At 41.7% G+C, this 23,149-nt stretch overlaps 2 protein-coding genes across 2 annotated transcripts in view; both read right to left on the reverse strand.

Annotated features, from left to right (window-relative positions):
* Positions 1-23,149, reverse strand: part of LLGL1 (LLGL scribble cell polarity complex component 1) — a 409,866-nt gene that overhangs the window by 84,445 nt on the left and 302,272 nt on the right. The window lies entirely within an intron of this gene.
* Positions 3,933-21,320, reverse strand: LOC142217037 (melanin-concentrating hormone receptor 1-like). Its single transcript, XM_075285200.1, has 3 exons — positions 21,268-21,320; positions 19,536-19,632; positions 3,933-4,989 (listed from the first exon to the last, which is right to left on the reverse strand). Exons 2-3 carry the CDS (start codon positions 19,618-19,620, stop codon positions 3,950-3,952), a joined length of 1,125 nt encoding a protein of 374 aa, XP_075141301.1. The 5' UTR covers positions 19,621-19,632; positions 21,268-21,320; the 3' UTR covers positions 3,933-3,949.

Below are 23,149 nucleotides of genomic sequence, written 5' to 3' on the forward strand. Positions count from 1 at the left end.
TACATTGATTTTGTGGTGCTATAAGGTAGTTTTATTAGGATATACGTGACATTTTGGCGTTATATCGTAGTACTACGATTCTGTAAATGAAGTTGGAGCCAATTTAAGGGCAAATAATGAGCTATATTGTGTCATTATGAGAGTAAATGATTACATAATGCAGCTATATGGTAGTATTGTGTGGCTATATCAGGACATTATAAGGGCACCCTTAGGTTACATAATGGTTTTTGTTATATGGCGACATTATGATGTGATAGATAAGATTACAGGCTCTATGGCAGCATTATGAGGGTAAATTGTTACCTAACAAAGCTATATGGCGACATTATATGGTATTTTAAGTGTCCTTGAGTTTACATGCTGGTTCTTTGTCCTATGGCGGCATTATGATACTATAGCTGAGATCAGGGGTTTTATGAAAGCATATTCAGGGTTATATAGTAGCATTTTGTGGGTAAATTGTCACATAATTAAACTATATGGTTGCATTATATGGAATTATAAAGGCACCCTTAGGTTACATGACGGTTCCTTGTTATATGGCGGTATTATGATACCATCGATGAGATTAGAGGCTTTTTGTCAGCATAGCTGATTCTATGTTGTAAAATTATGATGGTGGCATTATATGGCGATATCACAGCACTAGCAGGGCATTTTGAGACTACAATAGGGTCAATGAGAATACATGGCGGCATTATTGTGGTATGATGAACCTATATGGTGGCTCAATGACAATATATGTTGGATTATAATATGTTGCGACTAGCCACGACCACTATAGGAAAAACTAACATTGGCAGTTTGTGTTCATGAATACCGTTCTAACCATTACGCCATTTTCCTGCCATGGGGCGGTTACTAGACGACCCCCAGTATTGGTATCGCGTATCGCTCCATAGTCGCCTCACTGACATAAGAGGGAATGATCGTGTTGGTGCAGATTGCAGTAATTGTTATTGGCAGGTACAGGGCGCTCTGCCAGTCGGCACCCGGTGACAGTTTGCGCTGTCAGTCTCCCCGTAACCCTTTCAGAATCAGATTACGCCGTCACTATAATAAATGTCACCGCCGCTCCGTACAGAGATGCTAATAATGTCAGATCTGCAGATTTCAATCCTCGGCTTATGGCACAGAAGGAAGGTCACCAAGAGCAGGGAGGGTGGCAAGACGCCATGTGGAAGATGGATTGACTGGGCAGAGGAAATGTAGAAAACTGCGGAGTAACTTCATTAACTTTCTGCATATGCCTCGAGGTATTGAGCTAGAAGACGCCAGCCACCCGCGGGACGTAAGTAGGCGCTGCGACTTTATAAAACACATCTATAACTCTGGGCCTGGGGTATTGCTAGTGCCAGTCTGTACAATCCTCAACATCGCAGCAGCATAAATCTCCATCCTGTCCTGCTGCTTTGTTACTGTGTGTCGGCGCAGTTGTGCGGAGTTCAGGCTGTTATCACACAGAGGATCTCTTAGACTGGATACAATTGTCGCAAACCCATTTGTAGTCGCTGACAGCAAGCAGAGATCTGGTGAGAAATTGAAACGTAAAAGTTGACGTTGTACATGGATTGAAAGGAGTCTATGGAGAGTTAAATATGGATGACCTGTCTTTAGGATAGGTCATCCATATCTCATCGGTGGAGTCCGACTCCTGGGACCTCAATAGATCTGGTGAGCGCCACTTCCACTTTGCAGGCCGGTGATGTCATGTTTAGTCATCACATGACCTGTTTGCAGCTCAGTCCCATTCAACTGAATGGGGCTGAGCTGTAATACCAAGCACAGCCACTATACAAGGCATGGCGCTGTGCTTGGTACGGAGAGAGGCAATTGCTTGAATACAGTATTCTCTTTAACCAGATGACTGATCACTAATATACTCTTGGAAAACTAAAGATGACATCATGTAGGGTGTCCATGAACTTCAATGGACCCTGTGATTCCCAAAATTTAGAGTGGTTTGTTCATGAGTGAACATGTAGAATCCCCAAATCTGCAGCAGGTCTCCATTATTGGCGAAGGACCCCTCTCCCCTGATCGTCCCTGCAGCTCCTTTAAGCAACAAGTGTCTCTGCAGCTGCTTCGTCCTACACCCAGCTCGCCCTATTGTGTATGTCAGGACATTTTGCTGCGCCTGGCATGTGATATAGTACAAAATACGTGACTCATCCCTTACGTCGCTGTGTATATTGCTGCACGCTATGGAGCTGGACAATTTATACGCTTACGGTTCAGGGGCTTTTATGCATCAAAATACAAAGCAAACCTATAAAAGCGCCGGGTAATTACAGAGACAGAAGTGGCGCTGTATGACATGTCGTCTATATACCAGGATCAGGAGCTTCAGGACTATAATTACCTTGACATTCGACGTAAACAAAGTATAATTCGTTCTAACCTAGATAGAAAAACTAAATTGATGTGTTCGGTATTGCTTATGAAAAACCATAGATGAGGATTTGCTGCTTTGTTCATCCTGAGCTTCCTGGTTCATGAATAAAATACCAGTGCTACAGTAAAGACTGACACACAAGCAAAGCAGGTATACGTGCCACTTCTTCATCTCCTCTAAACCCAGCGACCCCGGTGTAGTAGGAAAACACACGCCGCCTCCGCCATTTACCATACAATAAATTTCCGATTCTTCTCCGCGTACAATTCATCATGTTTTTTTTATTTCCGTAAAAAATATGCAGCAGAGTTTCACAGATCATACAATTATTATTTCTAAAGACAAAAAAAGTCGTACAATAAAAGCTCGCCGCTTCCTCCCACGCTTCCCTCGTCTTTTGTTTCCGCAGTGTTACAATGTGGCGTATAAAAAAAAGAAAAGAAGACAAAGGGATGGCAGCGTTACGGTGCGACACCCGCGGCGACTATTTACAGATGCCACAAGGTCGGTGGAAACTGCAATATAATTGCAAAAAACTTCATATTGACGCAATATATAAATGGCGCGCACGGTTGACATTCAGATCGTGCGCTGGAGCGGCTGCAGCCGGGGATACAAACCACAGGACATGACATGTACATTCTGTGACCTACTCCAGAGAGAGGGAAACATGGACGTGGGGGCTAACTGTGTGACAGGGGGGGCTAGGAGACTAAAATCTGGCCACGCCCATTGGTCATAGTGTATCATTATGACCGTAGTCATACTGTATATAATGTCATGTCATATCTATAGAACATGAGACAAAATAACAGGACAGTAGAGCATCTATCAAAGGTGACTCCGAAAACGACTCAGGCCCCCTCCCTCCTGACAATGAAGACACTTAAAGGGTATTCCCCTATCTTAAAAACTGTTGGCGTATCACTAGGATATACTGTCACTTTATGGTTAGTGAAGATCTGGCCTTTGGGGATCTCATTGTTGAGGTTCCCAGAGGTCAGACCTTGGCAATATGTCATCTCTTTATATGCTGAGGCCAGTCTATAGTACTGTGTGCATACACTGCGGCCACTAGAGCTGGATGCCCCACAGCAGCTACTGTATAGACAGTCATTATCTGCTACTGGTGGGCTTTCCAGCTCTATAACCGGTGTCGGGCCCATAGCAGTAGAGGGCTCGGAGCTAAACTGTTTCCATCACTTGCCATGATTGTGATATTGTGTATATCTAGTTAAATACTAGCTTCACAAATCAATATACATTTAGCTCCCCCTAGTGGTGGCTCAGTTATGGAATTTATCATCACACAATTTTAGATCTAAAAATTGTAACGGTGGGCATCAACTCTCAGTGGGTTTGTTCTGGATTTCCGTACATGCTCCTAAGCTAACCTCAGACAGGACAAGTACGGGCAGAAAATCAGGAACCGACTATAGCAGCATTGTCTTGGCTCTCGAGAAACGGGAAATGCAGATCCTTCAGTTTCCTTTCCACCATGGGAGCAGTTGTCCTCTAAGTGTCGGAGTGTCTCTCGACACCTAAGTTCGTTCATGGCACAGAAACCGACAGAGAAATGTAATTGTCTATGTTGTTGGAATACATCATGCTCAAGGAGGTCTCTTGGGTTGGGACAGAGCATATCCTGACGGAAGGGCTGACCTCACTGGTGGCGTGCCGCTCACACCGCCTCTGCTGCTGCCCTGGGCACACCGCCTTAATCAGATGCCTCTTGAAGGTGTCACTTAAGACGATGTAAATGAAGGGGTTGATGCAGCTGTTCGCGTAGCCAAGGCTGATGGCGACATTGTAAGCGTACAGAAATATGACGGTTGGATGTTCCACCTTCAGGTGCACCAGCTGTAGGATATAATATGGCGCCCAACATATAAAGAAGGCCGAACAGATCGTCACTGATGTTCTCGTGATCTTCTTCGACCGGACTCGGAAATTCCTTTGCGGTAGAGGAACCACCACACACGAGATATGCTTTTGGATCTTGATGTAGACCACACAGATGATGAGCAGAGGGATGACGAAAGCCAAGAAGAACTGATAGAGCGTGTACCAATAAATATCGATGGACAAGTTGGGCAGGATGATGCCACAGCCAGCATTGCCATCTGGAAGCTCGATGAGTTGAGTGTACATGAAGACCGGGATGATGGTAATCAGAGAACACAGACACAACAGCAGGATGACCATGGCGGCCGCACAAGTTGTCCTCACGTACGAAGAGCGGATGGGGTGAACCGTGGCAAGGTAGCGGTCAACTGACATGGCAGTGAGGATATAAGTGCTGGCAAATTGGCTATTGGCATCCAAAGCGGTAATGATTGTACACATGGTGGCCCCAAAATGCCAGACTCCATTGCCCAGTAACTGGTGGATCAAAAAGGGCATCCCAAGTAAGAAGAGGAGATCGGTCACTGACAGGCTGACAATGAAGATGTCGGCGATGTTGTGGTTTCCCTTTGGCTTTTTGGTTATGGTGTAGATGACGATGCAGTTCCCGATGGTGCCCACCAAGCATATGATCCCAAAGATGACTGGAAGGACGATGCTGTCGTGGTCCTGTCTTCTACTGAACACTGGAGAGAGAACAACAGAAAATATCAGTATCAGCATAAGATCCGTCATCCACAATGTTTGATCCCACACATAAAGGTTCTTATTGGGAAAGTTCCTGCCTCTACATACCTCTAATTCACACAGTGATGTCACAGTGCAGGGATAATACACACAGTGATGTCACAGTACAGAGATAATACACACAGTGATGTCACAGTACAGAGATAATACACACAGTGATGTCACAGTACAGGATAATACACAGTGATGTCACAGTACAGGATAATACACACAGTGATGTCACAGTGCAGGGATAATACACACAGTGATGTCACAGTACAGAGATAATACACACAGTGATGTCACAGTACAGAGATAATACACACAGTGATGTCACAGTACAGGGATAATAAACACGGTGATGTCACAGTACAGGGATAATACACACAGTGATGTCACAGTGCAGGGATAATACACACAGGGATGTCACAGTACCGGGATAATACACACAGTGATGTCACAGTACAGAGATAATACACACAGTGATGTCACAGTACAGAGATAATACACACAGTGATGTCACAGTACAGAGATAATACACACAGTGATGTCACAGTACAGAGATAATACACACAGTGATGTCACAGTACAGAGATAATACACACAGTGATGTCATAGTACAGAGATAATACACACAGTGATGTCACAGTACAGAGATAATACAGTGATGTCACAGTACAGGATAATACACACAGTGATGTCACAATACTGGGATAATGTTGATCCCCGGACAGTTGGTGGCCACCACATTGGGGGGTTCTTTGCCTTCCTTTGGAACTACTCGGTAGGTTTATAGGTTGTACTTTCTCTAACCTTATCTGCTCTTACGAGCTGCCTTTTAGAACTGACAGGACATGGGCTCCTTAGTTTTTGGACTCCACAGCAGTTTTATGCATGCTACCCTGGGATCTACTCACGTGATCCCACACACTGCTTGCCCATGCTTACCGGTCCAGCTGGCACTCCGCCTGCCTCTGCTGTAGGTAGCAGGACACTTTACATTCTGCAGGCATACAGACAACTTCACTTACAATATTTTACTGTAAATTGCCTAATTATATTCTTGTTGATGTTCGGATATTACACAAAGACAGCTGTATGTGCCGGGGCCCAGCGCTCCTGGATAATGTGCTGTATCTAGTGGGAACCTCCATTCAATAAATATTATTAAAGGTCACGCATCACGAGAAGACGTTCACATCTGTGCCGTCTGTGCAGCTATGTGTTTGCACCAGGGACGGGATATAATACAATGAATGGAGAGCAATGTTGTGTAATGAGACAGTCTAATCTTTACTGGGAATAACTGGATTTCATTATATACCTGGAAATATCTGACTCCTACATACAGACACTGGGTGAGTCCAAGTGACCCTTCTGTCTACCCCACATTCTGCTTGAAAAGACTAGTTCATATAAATAGTGAGCGTAGCTCTGTAGTTTAATACAGGATGTAACTCAGGATCAGTACAGGATAAGTAATGTATGTACACAGTGACTGTACCAGCAGAATAGTGAGCGCAGCTCTGGAGTATAATACAGGATAAGTAATGTAATGTATGTACACAGTGACTGAACCAGCAGAATAGTGAGCGCAGCTCTGGAGTATAATACAGGATAAGTAATGTAATGTATGTACACAGTGACTGTACCAGCAGAATAGTGAGCGCAGCTCTGGAGTATAATACAGGATAAGTAATGTAATGTATGTACACAGTGACTGCACCCGCAGAATAGTGAGTGCAGCTCTGGAGTATAATACAGGATAAGTAATGTAATGTATGTACACAGTGACTGTACCAGCAGAATAGTGAGTGCAGCTCTGGAGTATAATACAGGATAAGTAATGTAATGTATGTACACTGTGACTGTACCAGCAGAATAGTGAGTGCAGCTCTGGAGTATAATACAGGATAAGTAATGTAATGTATGTACACAGTGACTGTACCAGCAGAATAGTGAGCGCAGCTCTGGAGTATAATACAGGATAAGTAATGTAATGTATGTACACAGTGACTGTACCAGCAGAATAGTGAGCGCAGCTCTGGAGTATAATACAGGATAAGTAATGTAATGTATGTACACAGTGACTGCACCCGCAGAATAGTGAGTGCAGCTCTGGAGTATAATACAGGATAAGTAATGTAATGTATGTACACAGTGACTGTACCAGCAGAATAGCGAATGCAGCTCTGGAGTATAATACAGGATAAGTAATGTAATGTATGTACACAGTGACTGTACCAGCAGAATAGTGAAGCGCAGCTCTGGAGTATAATACAGGATGTAACACAGGATAAGTAATGTAATGTATGTACACAGTGACTGTACCAGCAGAATAGTGAGTGCAGCTCTGGAGTATAATACAGGATAAGTAATGTAATGTATGTACACAGTGACTGCACCAGAAGAATAGTGAAGTGCAGTTCTGGAGTATAATACAGGATAAGTAATGTAATGTATGTACACAGTGACTGTACCAGCAGAATAGCGAATGCAGCTCTGGAGTATAATACAGGATAAGTAATGTAATGTATGTACACAGTGACTGTACCAGCAGAATAGTGAAGCGCAGCTCTGGAGTATAATACAGGATGTAACTCAGGATCAGTACAGGATAAGTAATGTAATGTATGTACACAGTGACTGTACCAGCAGAATAGTGAGCGCAGCTCTGGAGTATAATACAGGATAAGTAATGTAATGTACGTACACAGTGACTGCACCACTTATCTACCCTACAGACTCCTCTATTGGGCATGTATCTGAGCGGTTATTCTCAATGTTGACTATAGGGGGCTCCACTTCTCCACTTATTGTCCCCTGTAATGTCTTAATCGGAACATAATTGTGTCATCTATTTGTGTTTGGTAACAGACCTGACCTTAATTCTTCTTCATTCACACAAAGAATTACCTGCGTCTCAGACACATTGATCCCTGTCCGGGGGATCGATATTTATCTACACATACAATCTTATGAGCCGGCTTCTTATATTATATCAGCTCTTATGGGTAGACAGGAGGAGTGAGCAAGAAAATCTCTCTCTGAAATTTAAGAGAATTTCCCCTTTTCAGTCGTCTCCTTCTTTGTCTTCTGTTTCTAGGAAAGCTGTGTGACAACCAATATGTCCGCCAGTAGGAAGGTAGTCAACAAGCCATTCCATAAACCAATGCTAGGAACGTTTTGGCAGTAGATATCTACAGATATGGACCTGCGAGTTCTCAGTAAGTTCACACTTTGTTGCACCCAGGGCACTTAGCCAGTGTCCACTAGGTGGCGGCCCTTAGCAGTTGCCCCTCTTGTCTTACCACATTCCTCCGTCTGCTACTTAAGGGTCTGTTCTTAGTATAGAGGATTCTGGAAAGGATAATATTTCGCAGATATTTCTTTTTCTGCCCACAAGCCGCCATGTATTTGCCCTGAGCTTTAATATTACAAAATCAACATTGTCCAAATGATTGGAAAGTTGTTTTTTTAGATGAAATTTTATGAGGTGAAATATTGAGTTGACACAACTGACAGAAAAGGCAAAAGACTTTTTAACCCATATCATAAAGGCGTTTTATAGTTCCCATGGTTACAAGAAATTGAGAAATGAACTCGCATTCATAAAAACATCCGAGCCCGCAGCGGGAATTTTAGGGGGTTAACCATTTCATGTCCGGGAATGTCCAATATGCGACTATGGCTCACAGTGATGTAGATGCTAATTCCTGCAGTGTTTATTAACATTTATAGCTTATTAATGATGTAATTCTAGGTATGATATAATAGTATCAGCCCATCTACATAGTAATAGGTGATGTTTCGGGCTTGTCCCAGACCCTATTCAAGTCTGATCAGTATGGCTGGTTCTATAGTGATAGGGTGGAGCAGATCTAGTACCACATAATAGCAGAAAGTACAGGATCACTAATATCAAATCAATACATCCGGTAATATAAACTGCATAACAAGACTATGGGGATTCCCAGAAACCTTAATAACTATGTCTGTATTATGAGAAGTCTCTCCCCGCATCAAACTCTCTATAACTGTGACATTTACATCTAGAATTTAACAAGTGATATAAACAGTCAATATGTCCGCAAGAACGAACTGGAGTAATAATCCATCGACATACAGAGAAAAAGAATATAACTACTATAATACTGCCCCCTATGTACAAGAATATAACTACTATAATACTACCTCCTATGTACAAGAATATAACTACTATAATACTGCCCCCTATGTACAAGAATATAACTACTATAATACTGCCCCTATGTACAAGAATATAACTACTATAATACTGCCCCTATGTACAAGAATATAACTACTATAATACTGCTCCTATGTACAAGAATATAACTACTATAATACTGCTCCTATGTACAAGAATATAACTACTATAATACTGCTCCTACGTACAAGAATATAACTACTATAATACTGCTCCTATGTACAAGAATATAACTACTATAATACTGCTCCTATGTACAAGAATATAACTACTATAATACTGCTCCTATGTACAAGAATATAACTACTATAATACTGCTCCTATGTACAAGAATATAACTACTATAATACGACTCCTATGTACAAGAATATCTCTACTATAATACTGCTCCTATGTACAAGAATATAACTACTATAATACTGCCCCCTATGTGCAAGAATATAACTACTATAATACTGCTCCTATGTACAAGAATATAACTACTATAATACTGCTCCTACGTACAAGAATATAACTACTATAATACTGCTCCTACGTACAAGAATGTAACTACTATAATACTGCTCCTATGTACAAGAATATAACTACTATAATACTGCTCCTACGTACAAGAATATAACTACTATAATACTGCTCCTACGTACAAGAATATAACTACTATAATACTGCTCCTATGTACAAGAATATAACTACTATAATACTGCTCCTACGTACAAGAATATAACTACTATAATAATGCCCCCTATGTACAAGAATATAACTACTATAATACTGCTCCTATGTACAAGACTATAACTACTATAATACTACTTCTATGTACAAGAATATAACTACTATAATACTGCTCCTATGTACAAGAATATAACTACTATAATACTGCTCCTATGTACAAGAATATAACTACTATAATACTGCCCCTATGTACAAGAATATAACTACTATAATACTACTCCTATGTACAAGAATATAACTACTATAATACTGCCCCCTATGTACAAGTATATAACTACTATAATACTGCTCCTATGTACAAGAATATAACTACTATAATACTGCTCCTATGTACAAGTATATAACTACTATAATACTGCTCCTATGTACAAGAATATAACTACTATAATACTACCTCCTATGTACAAGAATATAACTACTATAATACTGCTCCTATGTACAAGAATATAACTACTATAATACTGCTCCTACGTACAAGAATATAACTACTATAATACTACCTCCTACGTACAAGAATATAACTACTATAATACTGCTCCTACGTACAAGAATATAACTACTATAATACTGCTCCTACGTACAAGAATATAACTACTATAATACTGCTCCTATGTACAAGAATATAACTACTATAATACTGCTCCTACGTACAAGAATATAACTACTATAATACTGCCCCCTATGTACAAGAATATAACTACTATAATACTACTCCTATGTACAAGACTATAACTACTATAATACTACTTCTATGTACAAGAATATAACTACTATAATACTGCTCCTATGTACAAGAATATAACTACTATAATACTGCTCCTATGTACAAGAATATAACTACTATAATACTGCCCCTATGTACAAGAATATAACTACTATAATACTACTCCTATGTACAAGAATATAACTACTATAATACTGCCCCCTATGTACAAGTATATAACTACTATAATACTGCTCCTATGTACAAGAATATAACTACTATAATACTGCTCCTATGTACAAGTATATAACTACTATAATACTGCTCCTATGTACAAGAATATAACTACTATAATACTACCTCCTATGTACAAGAATATAACTACTATAATACTGCTCCTATGTACAAGAATATAACTAATATTATGCTATTATGATACTTGACTACAACCAGGAGGAGATTCTTGTATTTCTGAGTATTTCTCTATGGGGAGGATATCTTATAAATCTCGCAGTTCTTAGATTATGTTTATTGACCTTTTCAAGATAAAGAAAAGTGCAAAATCCTCTTCAATAACACCTGAAGGTTTCCCAAGCCTTACAGCAAATAAGGGATAAGATATGGCGGAGATGTTATCTCATTACACATACACATTAGGAATGGCGCACAACTAGAATTTAATAGAATTTCATAGGAAGTCGCTCGATCAGGTGCAGATGAAATTTGGGTTGACTTGAGCTGATATTAACGCCTGCAGTCTACGGGCCAGTGAATATGGCATGGATGACACCCAGATAAGTATGGCCAAGCCACAAATGCAGACAGGTAGGAAGGATGGGAAGATCCAGGGCGTCTGCATAGGTGCAGATATTCCCTATGAAGGTGCAATTGTATATCTACAGTGCCTACAAGTAGTATTCAACCCCCTGCAGATTTAGCAGGTTTACACATTCGGAATGGTTTTTTTTTTAAATTGTGAAAAGTTTATTCAGAGGGTCATTTATTATTCAACCCCTCAAACCACCAGAATTCTGTTTGGTTCCCCTAAAGTATTAAGAAGTAGTTCAGGCACAAAGAACAATGAGCTTCACATGTTTGGATTAATTATCTCTTTTTCCAGCCTTTTCTGACTATTTAAGACCCTCCCCAAACTTGTGAACAGCACTCATACATGGTCAACATGGGAAAGACAAAGGAGCATTCCAAGACCATCAGAGACAAGATCGTGGAGGGTCACAAGGCTGGCAAGGGGTACAAAACCCTTTCCAAGGAGTTGGGCCTACCTGTCTCCACTGTTGGGAGCATCATCTGGAAGTGGAAGGCTTATGGAACTACTGTTAGCCTTCCACGGCCTGGACAGCCTTTGAAAGTTTCCTCCCGTGCCGAGGCCAGGCTTGTCCGAAGAGTCAAGGCTAACCCAAGGACAACAAGGAAGGAGCTCCGGGAAGATCTCATGGCAGTGGGGACATTGGTTTCAGTCAATACCATAAGTAACGTACTCCACCGCAATGGTCTCCGTTCCAGACGAGCCCGTAAGGTACCTTTACTTTCAAAGCGTCATGTCAAGGCTCGTCTACAGTTTGCTCATGATCACTTGGAGGACTCTGAGACAGACTGGTTCAAGGTTCTCTGGTCTGATGAGACCAAGATCGAGATCTTTGGTGCCAACCACACACACGGCGTTTGGAGACTGGATGGCACTGCATATGACCCCAAGAATACCATCCCTACAGTCAAGCATGGTGGTGGCAGCATCATGCTGTGGGGCTGCTTCTCAGCCAAGGGGCCTGGCCATCTGGTCCGCATCCATGGGAAGATGGCTAGCACGGCCTACCTGGAGATTTTGGCCAAGAACCTCCGCTCCTCCATCAAGGATCTTAAGATGGGTCGTCATTTCATCTTCCAACAAGACAACGACCCAAAGCACACAGCCAAGAAAACCAAGGCCTGGTTCAAGAGGGAAAAAATCAAGGTGTTGCAGTGGCCTAGTCAGTCTCCTGACCCAATTAACCCAATTGAAAACTTGTGGAAGGAGCTCAAGATTAAAGTCCACATGAGACACCCAAAGAACCTAGATAACTTGGAGAAGATCTGCATGGAGGAGTGGGCCAAGATAACTCCCAAGACCTGTGCTGGCCTGATCAGGTCTTATAAAAGACGATTATTAGCTGTAATTGCAAACAAGGGTTATTCCACAAAATATTAAACCTAGGGGTTGAATAATAATTGACCCACACTTTTATGTTTAAAATTTATTAAAATTTAACTGAGCAACATAACTTTTTGGTTTGTAAGATTTATGCATCTGCTAATAAATCCTGCTCTTGTTTGAAGTTTGAAGGCTCTAACTTATTTGCATCTTATCAAACCTGCTAAATCTGCAGGGGGTTGAATACTACTTGTAGGCACTGTATATGACTGGGATGTCGGTCAGTTCACCCAAAACTATGACCAGGGATGATGACAGCTAAAAAAAACTTTGCATATTTTGATAGCAAAATGAATATCTAAGATATTCGGAAATGTATCTCATCAGAGAAAAATGCTTCTTTCTCCACATACCAGGCTCTTTTCCTAAACTCATCACTCATTCTAAAATCTTTAAAAAAAATCTATCTTGGTCTCCCTAGATGAACTGGCAGCTCATTGAAGATTACAGCAGTCTATAGATAGGGGTGATCCAGGAGCCAAGTGAGAAAGAAGTTGAGACACAGACCTGGTGCTGCAGCTAATAGTAAGTTTTATGTCTCACCTAGACAACCCAGAGAATGCTTGGGTATGGGCTGAGGTCAGGGCTGGCAGAGATCATGCAGAGTCAGAGAGTAGGCAGTAGGTCAGGATAGGTGGCGCAAGGTTGGAGCTCAGGAACAACCTGGATCAGAGTTAACCAAGTAGCTGTGCAGGCTTAATTTGTACAGTCTAATTGTTATGGAAGGTCATCAGTATCAGATGGCGTCATCTAACAGCCTATATACCATCTGACTGATGAACAACTTTGGGTCCTACTGTAATATATTATTATGTAAAATCTACCCCCTACCCCTTATAATGAGCCATGGCTCCCAGCCCCCACCCTGATTCTCCTATTTTGTGCTGCGATATAATTTGCTGTATTTCCATAGCGGGTTGTGCCGCACCTGGTGAAGCAGAGACTCATGTTCTCCTCTGTCCGCACTAAGAAAGGCTCTGCATGCAGGCACGTTCCCTAGCGGTTGTCATAGCAACTGAGTTGGTGTCAAAATTGTAAAGTTATCTTCTCTGTGCCGGCCTCTTATACTGTTAAAATTTGATCCGGCAGCTGTGTATACAGATATATATATATATATGTGCCGTATATACTGACTACACGTCTCAGCATGGTCCATATCACTATATACAGGAAGATGTATAACTTATACCAGCTGTACATATATCATTGTATACAGGATATACCCAGGTTATACCAGCATGGCCCATATCACTATATACAGGAGATATACTGTATAACTTACTAGCATCTGCCCGCGACTTTTATCTGCGGGTTGGTGTTGGCGCTGAGCTTCTTATATTTAGCCAGTTGCTGTTGTGGATGATCCTCCTGCTCCCGCGTCTCCGCTCTGCTACATCGCAGCATACTCCGTTGTATGTACATCTCTGCATATAGAGAGCGTATTTAGCTGTTCTACAGTGCTGTGTAAGCTCTGCTACATCTGGACATTTGGATTATAGGGGTGTTCTTATGTCAGTGTGTGAGCAGCTTCTGTGTTGGAAACGGCTGAACGGATGTTGTAGAAATTTGCCACATTTCGATCAGCCTGCTCCCACGTCTCGGCTCTGCTACATTGCTGCATATGTATAGGATACCCAGCTGTATGTACATGTTTGCATATGGAGAGCCTATAGAGGTGTGCTACAGCGCTGCCTAAACTCTGCTACATCGGGCAATTGTTATTACAGGGGTTTGGTTATGTGACTGTCTGAGCAGCTTCTGTGTTACAAAGGGCTGAATGGATGTTGCTGAAATGTGCAAAAGTTCTATCAGCCTTCTCCCGCGTCTTGGCTCTGCTACATCACTGCATATGTGTAGGATACCCAGCTGTATGCACATGTTTGCATATGGAGAGCCTACCTAGCTTTGCTACAGCACCGCGTAAGCTCTGCTACATCGGGCAATTGTGATTACAAGGGTTTTGTTATGTGACTCTCTGAGCAGCTTCTGTGTTACAAAGGGCTGAATGGATGTTGCTGGAATGTGCCAAAGTTCTCCCCCATCAGAGGCACAACAACACATTCCCCGTCGTACTCACTGAAACTCTACACCTGATATACTCCTCTTGCCCACACACAGCCTGCATGTTCTGTAGTCTCCTGATCTTCCATGAGACTCCATTTTCTTCGGCTTTCACATTGTGCAGCTTCATCCTATATAGCTCCGCCCACAAAATAGTGTGTAGCTCCGCCCACTGCCTAGCATGATCCCATATTAGAATGGCTCAAGGACCTGTGATGATGTCATCACAGGTCCTTTAGTGTTGTGTGAACCTACATTCCTTCACTGCGGTCGTGTAGTGATGTCATTTACCGGGATAAAAAGTAGCCTATGTTATAATCGGGTTCCTATCTATGTATGTGGCAAATTTCATGCAAATCCGTTCAGCCGTTTTTGCGTGATTGAGGAACAAACATCCAAACCCACAAAAGTAGGATAGGATAGTAGGATAGGATACTAGCTGTACATATATAATTATACACAGTATATACCCAGGTTATACCGGCATGGTCCATATCACTATATACAGGAATATACTCAGTTCAATGCTTCTTGCTTTATACCTCCGTATTCATTAAACTGTGGCTAATCCTGGAGGAGATAATGGCGGCTGAGCCTGGTGTATGAGCAGGACGTATTATCGGCTGGCGCGGTATAAAGCGGAGTACAGTGCGTGTAATATGATTGTGGCGTGTGTATGGAATTACTTGTGATGTGGGATGAGACACTTTAATCTGTGTCCAAGGAGTTTACTAGGAATTAATTCTATGATAATCCATAAATTCAGGCCCGTCGGTGGTGGAGGAGGGCTCATGCGGAGTTATCGACTGTCTTAGGCCCTTTGTATTCCACTTAAAGGGGCTTCCTACCACGGCTGTAAACCTCAGAAGTCAGGCCACCGGGACCTTCAAGTGTCCTAAAAATGGATGGTTGCCATGGCAGCCACCTCTGCATTGCGGTTCCCAGAAATGACGATACAGAAATACTATCACCCTACCGGCAAGGGTTAATGGTAGAATTTTACTCTCAGACCCTTCCCCAAACTATATGCAAATGAGCCTGGTTTATGGTTTTTGTCATTTGGTCGACCGGCCTGTGACACAAAATGGCCGCCAGCTTATCCTTCACCAATTCTTTCATGTAGGCCCGAAATTCTACATAGAAGTGATGGGGCCCCATTTCAAGATTCGGAATAGGCCTCATTATGCGCCTAAAGGTGTAGGGGAAGGGGGGTCACCATCTACATCAATATCTATATCCTCTCACTCCTGTATAGCGGCCGTTGTGCCTGTATATATGTAGATGATGAGATGGAGCCATACAAGGTCTCCATGACCTCACCTGAAAGTGAAGGGACACTAGTGCAGCCTCAGGCTTCGGGCCTGTAACATCAAGTTCTCATATCTCAGCCTAGGAATAAGTTATTAACACGCAGTCTTCACCTTTTTGGGACATGACAAAGTGACGGGACTTTCAGGAAAATGGTGACGTAAAAGAGATGCAAAAATGTGCGTCTTTATCAGGCTTTGTACACTGCTGACTACTCCCCTTCTCCTCTTCTTCTCTACCACCGTGTCAGTCCTTACTGTAGATGGCATTTTATTCATGAAGCCATAGGTAACATCTGCTCTGCATTTGCCAGGACTGTCCCTAATTTTTGGTGATATTCCCTACAAATTTGGTCAGATTGGACCCAAAAAGGGGTTGTGAAACTCCACCTGAATTCGGCGGGTACATTCAGTTTATGGGTAGGTTGTCCATGCTCATGGCGGGGTGTGAGCATCCGAATTTTACATACAGTGGGGGGGAAGGGGGTCAGCTGCTAAATCGGATGACCTGCAGTAACTACAAGAAATCTTGAGATTGTTCAGCAGTGTCACTTAGACATTGTATAGCAGTGCTATTAGGTGACGTTACATATTGGTCACTGTATGTTGGTATCATGTGAGCACTATATGACGGTATTCACATTGACATTGTTATGGCAATGAGTTGTGGGAAACAGCCTGGACAGGAGGAGGGCCCGGGTTTGTCCCTGGCGCGATGGTCCGGGCTTGGCCCTGGCGGGATAGAGCCACACTATATAGCATGTCCGGCTGTGAAGGTGAGATGTTCTGCAGCCCTCTGGATGTTTTTGTACCGTCATCTATTCTGTTTATTTCACTATTAGCAGACCAGGGGTGAAGGGGTTAATCCGAGATCCTTCCGTTTCCTACATCATCAAGTGCCAATTAAATGAATTTCGCCACCCCTCCCCCACCGCTATAGACTTTGTAATGGACGGAACGATCTTTGAAGGAGAAGGGCCGCGACTTCTAATCAAAGAGATTCTCATAAAAATTGCCTCCGCCACTTAATGTATTGGCGGCAGCGGGCTGTTTAATAGGGACACGTCCTTATGGAGCGCCGCCTGTATTGTTATGTCTGCCGCAGACGTATAGCGAGCTGTCACCGCCAAGGGATTAAGGAGCTGGTGACTCATCTAAGACATACGGGGCATTCTGGTCGATTAAGTCACAAGATTACCCGAGCTTTCACAACAAAAACACATTGGGGGCGTAAATGTCATTTCATATACAAGTTCTCTGCATGAAATCAGCTCACATTAGTAGGACAGGACAGAAAAGCCCGTCCTCACAGGTCACTGCCTCCTCCAAAATCAACACACTGCTCCCCTGAAATACTCTGCGCTGCTGCGTGACCCTATTTCTTATCAATTGTCCTTGTCACAGGCAATTCCATTCTCACAGGTCACTGTCTCCTCCAAAGTCAACACACTCCTCTTTTCTGAAATACTCTGTGCTGCAGCATGATCCTGGTTCTCATGAACTGTCTTTCTCAAAGGTCACCCGATCCTCAAACGACACTGTCTCCTACAAAATCAACAAACTCCTTTTCTGAAATACTCTGTGCTGCTGTATAACCCTATTGTCACAGGTCATCCCACCCTCAAAGGTCACTGTCTCCTACAAAATCAACACACTACTTTTCTGAAACTCTCTGTGCTGCTGCATAACTTTATTTCTTATCACACTGTCTTTGTCACAGGCAACTCCATCCTCAAAGGACAGTGCTAGATACAAGATTAACACAATCCTCCTCTGAAATACTCTGTGCTGCTGAAAACCCTATTGTCATATGCAAAATCATCCTCACCAGTCACTGCCCTATACAAGATCAGCACACTCCTGAAATACTCTGTGCTGTTGCCCATCCCTGTTTCTCATCACACTGCCCTTCGTTATGACAAGCCCTTTACAAGATAAAAACAGTCCTCTGCTGAAATACTCTGTGCTGCTATTTCTCAAGACTCTGCTCCTAATCAGCCTGTAATCACTTGAAGGAACCGGTTACTGCCCTTCATAAAAGCACCACAATCTTGTCCCAAAATAAGGAACTAGACACTTCCCTTCATAAAATCAACACAGTCCTGTCCTGAAATACTCTGCGCTACTGAGAGATCCCTATTAGTCATGATACTGCTCTTGTCACGGGCTCATGCCTGGAAACCCGAGGTTTGTTCCTAATAAAACTACAGGGAAAGTGTTTGAACACTTCCCGGAGAACCCTTTTAAGTGAATAGGACTAAGCTGCAATACCATACACAACCTGCGGACAAGGGTGGCGCTGTTTTAGAAAATTGCAGCCGTGTTTTTAAGTTCTTTATATGTTTTAGTACATTGAACTTCAATGTCCAGCCATTTATTACCACTTGTCATGGCTTAAGAAGGGGCTGGGGATGAACCTGCGACAACTGCAGATCTAAGTGCTAAATATATAGACCGGTTGTCGCTCCCCTCCCCCGCACAGCACTGCAGCCCCACCCGGAGTATCGTTGTATATGTACTCAATCTCTTCAATGAAAGCCTGCCCGCTGAGAACGCTAATAGACATCTGTCTCTTAACCCACGAGTGACTGGTTAGTATCTGGACGGCTTCCAGTTTGGAGACATTTGCAGATAATTAGAGACTTTTATACCGCTCTGCGATGCATTTCTGGGAGATTTAATGAAGGGATATAGAGGCGGTATCTTCTGGGGAAAATTGGATACCAGCATCTTGTGGGTGCTCACTCCTGATCAAGGGTCTTTAATCTCTGCGAGATAGAAAACGCAGAACAGGCGAGAGAGCTGACAATGCCTGGGGCGAATATACTGCGAGATAAACAGACCCTTAAAGTGCCGCCATCATTAGGCCTCGCTTTACCGTAATCCTGCTCCAATTAATTTTTATAGCAGCTGGAGCTCCAATTTATTCTGATACAAAGCACCAAATCCTCTGCATGGACTTAAAATGATATGCTAAAATTCTTTTTACCTGAAGCCACCACTAGGGGGAGCTCAAGACTGATTTATTATTGACCTAAATCAATGCACTGAGCTCCCCCTAGTGGTGGCAGCAGAGAGAAAGAATTGCATCATGCATCGCTATGACTGTGTGAAGTGAAGTAGAGGAGAACGCTGTATCACCAAGAGCAAAGGCTTGTGATGTCGTCTCAAAATCTGTGGGGGTCGCAGTGTAATAGGCAGAAGACCCCTTTAATCAGGCAATATACCAAAAACAAAACAATTACCAATCAATGATCATGAATTACCTGCAGATGGCGCTCCAGTAGTTGTCAAATTGGAGTCATTATAGATGCACAGGCCCAAATGGGCCCAGTTGTCCACGTCAGCCATCTTTCTGGAGCCCTACAAGATAGAAGTCAATATTTTAGTCCCAGAAAATCCCTTTAATAAGAGGTCTCCTTTAAATTTAGGTAACATCGATCATAGCCAAATCAGTATGAGGCCCATCCCTCTTTTTCTAATTGCCTTTCTGTGAAATTGTACTTTTTGTGATTTATTTCTAGATTTAGATCCCTTACTGAATGTTTTGCTCTTAAAGGGCAACATCGTTTTTGTTGTCTGTGTTATTCATGGCATTAGAAATTATTTTAGAAGACATTGTACGCCCATATCTGGGCACGTTCTGGTCTACACCCCCTCTTAAGCTGGATACAAATGTCATATACTTACCATAGTTGTGACTGTCTGTGCAATGTAGAGGCTTCTCCACTATTAAATAGCAGCAGTGACATCTGCTGGTCATGCAGCAGTACTGCACATTGTAACTAATATCATGCATAGGTTTCCAAAAACTGAAAGCATTTGTCACAAGAGTTTGTGACAGTGGGCAGGTCTGTCTGAAAAGCCTCATGTGACCTCATAGACGTCATTATCCACTACTGAGGGGTATATAGATTGACCATGCCTCGGTCTGGAGTATACAAGAGTCTGCTTCTTGTCTCCTGTAGACTTGTATAAACCATATCCTACAGTATATACCACTTTAGTCAGATGGAACTGAGAAGCAAGGGGTTAACTGATTCATACAGAACTGCAACATTGTTGCAGTTTGTCTGTTTTTCAAGCTGTGTTGTAGCCAATTTAGCAAAGGTGGGAGGGGCTGTGACTACTATACTGAGAACACAACTTTCCGCACTACCAATATAACTTCTCTTCACTCTGCTTTTCCAAAGGGAAATCTGTAAAATATGTCACAGAAACCATTTACAATCCTTCTCCTCTTTGTCTGGACATTCTGATCCTTCTATAACATTTTTATGTGGACGTTTCTTTAAAGAAAGCTTTTGTGGCTGTGAGGAGCTTTATGATGTCTTCATTGTCTATTACGCTTTAGATCAATCTGCTGAATTCATCAGGTTTCTAATGTGGTGAATATGCAAATCCTGAATGCTGCGACTTCAATAGCGGAACATCTGGTGGGAAGGATCTATGTACAACGGATCTAAGCCGGTCTACTCAGTCTGCAGGAGGGCTGGGGGTCACCTGTGATATCCTAAAATCTATTTTACTGCGCAGTACTGGACATTCCCATTGAGCACCAGTGACCATCAGCTCTGACGTGTAAAGACCCCAAACAGCGCCCCATATCTCAGCTTCTAGATTCCCAGTGAGTACGGTGTGAAGGCTATAGGTTCCATCTCTATGGACAACTCTTATCTAAGCTCAGGAACTTCTTGCCGATGTCGTCTATAGACCCAGACTGTGGATACATTGCAACTTTCCTAGCTTTATGTAGCAGAGCTGAGTTACACACAGGTCATAGGGATATTGGAATGTGTTATTTGTACATTTACATGGGACTGCAGGTAACAGTATGACGTTCACTCTTAAGAGTTATCATCAGGCATCTGTAGACTTCAATGACAAATTCAGCTCTGCTACATTCCCAAATTCTTTGCTAAGCGACGATTATAAAACCCCAAAAATCCAATAACTAGAAGACCCCGACCCTCTCCAGTACAGTCTAGCAGTAAATACCTTGTGAGGACGCTGCCGCCTCTGGTCCTGCGCTCTCTCTCTGTGAATGAATCTCGCCGTCTCTCCAATCACTGCACTACTGAGCGACAATCAGGGTTTTGTGTGATCCTGGGCAGCGTGAAATGCAGACAGCCAATGGGGGCACACAGCCCTGCAGCCACCAGCAGGCGAAAGGCAAAGCATCAGTGCACGCATTCTCCATGCTACCCCGCCAGGTGACGACTAAACTTATACAGCAGAGGACGGTGCCAGCAGATGGATGTATACATCATCCCGCATAGCAGACGGCACCATATATAGAGCCATCGAAAACTATTCTGAATAAAGGGGGGAGCTGAGCTTAAAGGCAGGGACTACTATAGAAATCATATTCTTTACTGTCCTACATTGCTGTGATGGCAATAGTACTTATATTCTTGTATATAGGAGGTAGTATTATAGCAGTAATATTCTTGTACATAGGGGCAGTATTATGGTAGTTATATTCTTGTACATAGGAGTAGTATTATAGTAGTTATATTCTTGTACATAGGGGGCAGTATTATAGTAGTTATATTCTTCTACATAGGAGTAGTATTATAGTAGTTATAGTCTTGTACATAGGAGCAGTATTATAGTAGTTATATTCTTGTACATAGGAGCAGTATTATAGTAGTTATATTCTTGTACATAGGAGCAGTATTATAGTAGTTATATTCTTGTACATAGTAGCAGTATTATAGTAGTTATATTCATGTACATAGGGGCAGTATTATAGTAGTTATATTCTTGTACATAGGAGGTAGTATTATAGTAGTTATATTCTTGTACATAGGAGCAGTATTATAGTAGTTATATTATTGTACATAGGGGGGCAGTATTATAGTAGTTATATTCTTGTACATAGGGCAGTATTATAGTAGTTATATTCTTGTACATAGGAGCAGTATTATAGTAGTTATATTCTTGTACATAGGAGCAGTATTATAGTAGTTATATTCATGTACATAGGAGTAGTATTATAGTAGTTATATTCTTGTACATAGGAGTAGTATTATAGTAGTTATATTCTTGTACATAGGAGCAGTGTTATAGTAGTTATATTCTTGTACATAGGAGTAGTATTATAGTAGTTATATTCTTGTACATAAGAGCAGTATTATAGTAGTTATATTCTTGTACATAAGGAGCAGTATTATAGTAGTTATATTCTTGTACATAGGAGGTAGTATTATAGTAGTTATATTCTTGTACATAGGAGCAGTATTATAGTAGTTATATTCTTGTACATATAGGGCAGTTTTATAGTAGTTATATTCTTGTACATAAGGAGCAGTATTATAGTAGTTATATTCTTGTACATAGGAGGTAGTATTATAGTAGTTATATTCTTGTACATAGGAGTAGTATTATAGTAGTTATATTCTTGTAGATAGGAGCAGTATTATAGTAGTTATATTCTTGTACATAAGAGCAGTATTATAGTAGTTATATTCTTGTACATAAGAGCAGTATTATAGTAGTTATATTCTTGTACATAGGAGCAGTATTATAGTAGTTATATTCTTGTAGATAGGAGCAGTATTATAGTAGTTATATTCTTGTACATAAGAGCAGTATTATAGTAGTTATATTCTTGTACATAGGAGGTAGTATTATAGTAGTTATATTCTTGTACATAGGAGTAGTATTATAGTAGTTATATTCTTGTACATATAGGGCAGTTTTATAGTAGTTATATTCTTGTACATAAGGAGTAGTATTATAGTAGTTATATTCTTGTACATAGGAGGTGTATTATAGTAGTTATATTCTTGTACATAAGAGCAGTATTATAGTAGTTATATTCTTGTACATAAGGAGCAGTATTATAGTAGTTATATTCTAGTACATAGGAGTAGTA

The sequence above is a fragment of the Leptodactylus fuscus genome, chromosome 8, assembly GCF_031893055.1.
Source record: "Leptodactylus fuscus isolate aLepFus1 chromosome 8, aLepFus1.hap2, whole genome shotgun sequence".
In the NCBI taxonomy this organism is placed as follows: domain Eukaryota; kingdom Metazoa; phylum Chordata; class Amphibia; order Anura; family Leptodactylidae; genus Leptodactylus; species Leptodactylus fuscus.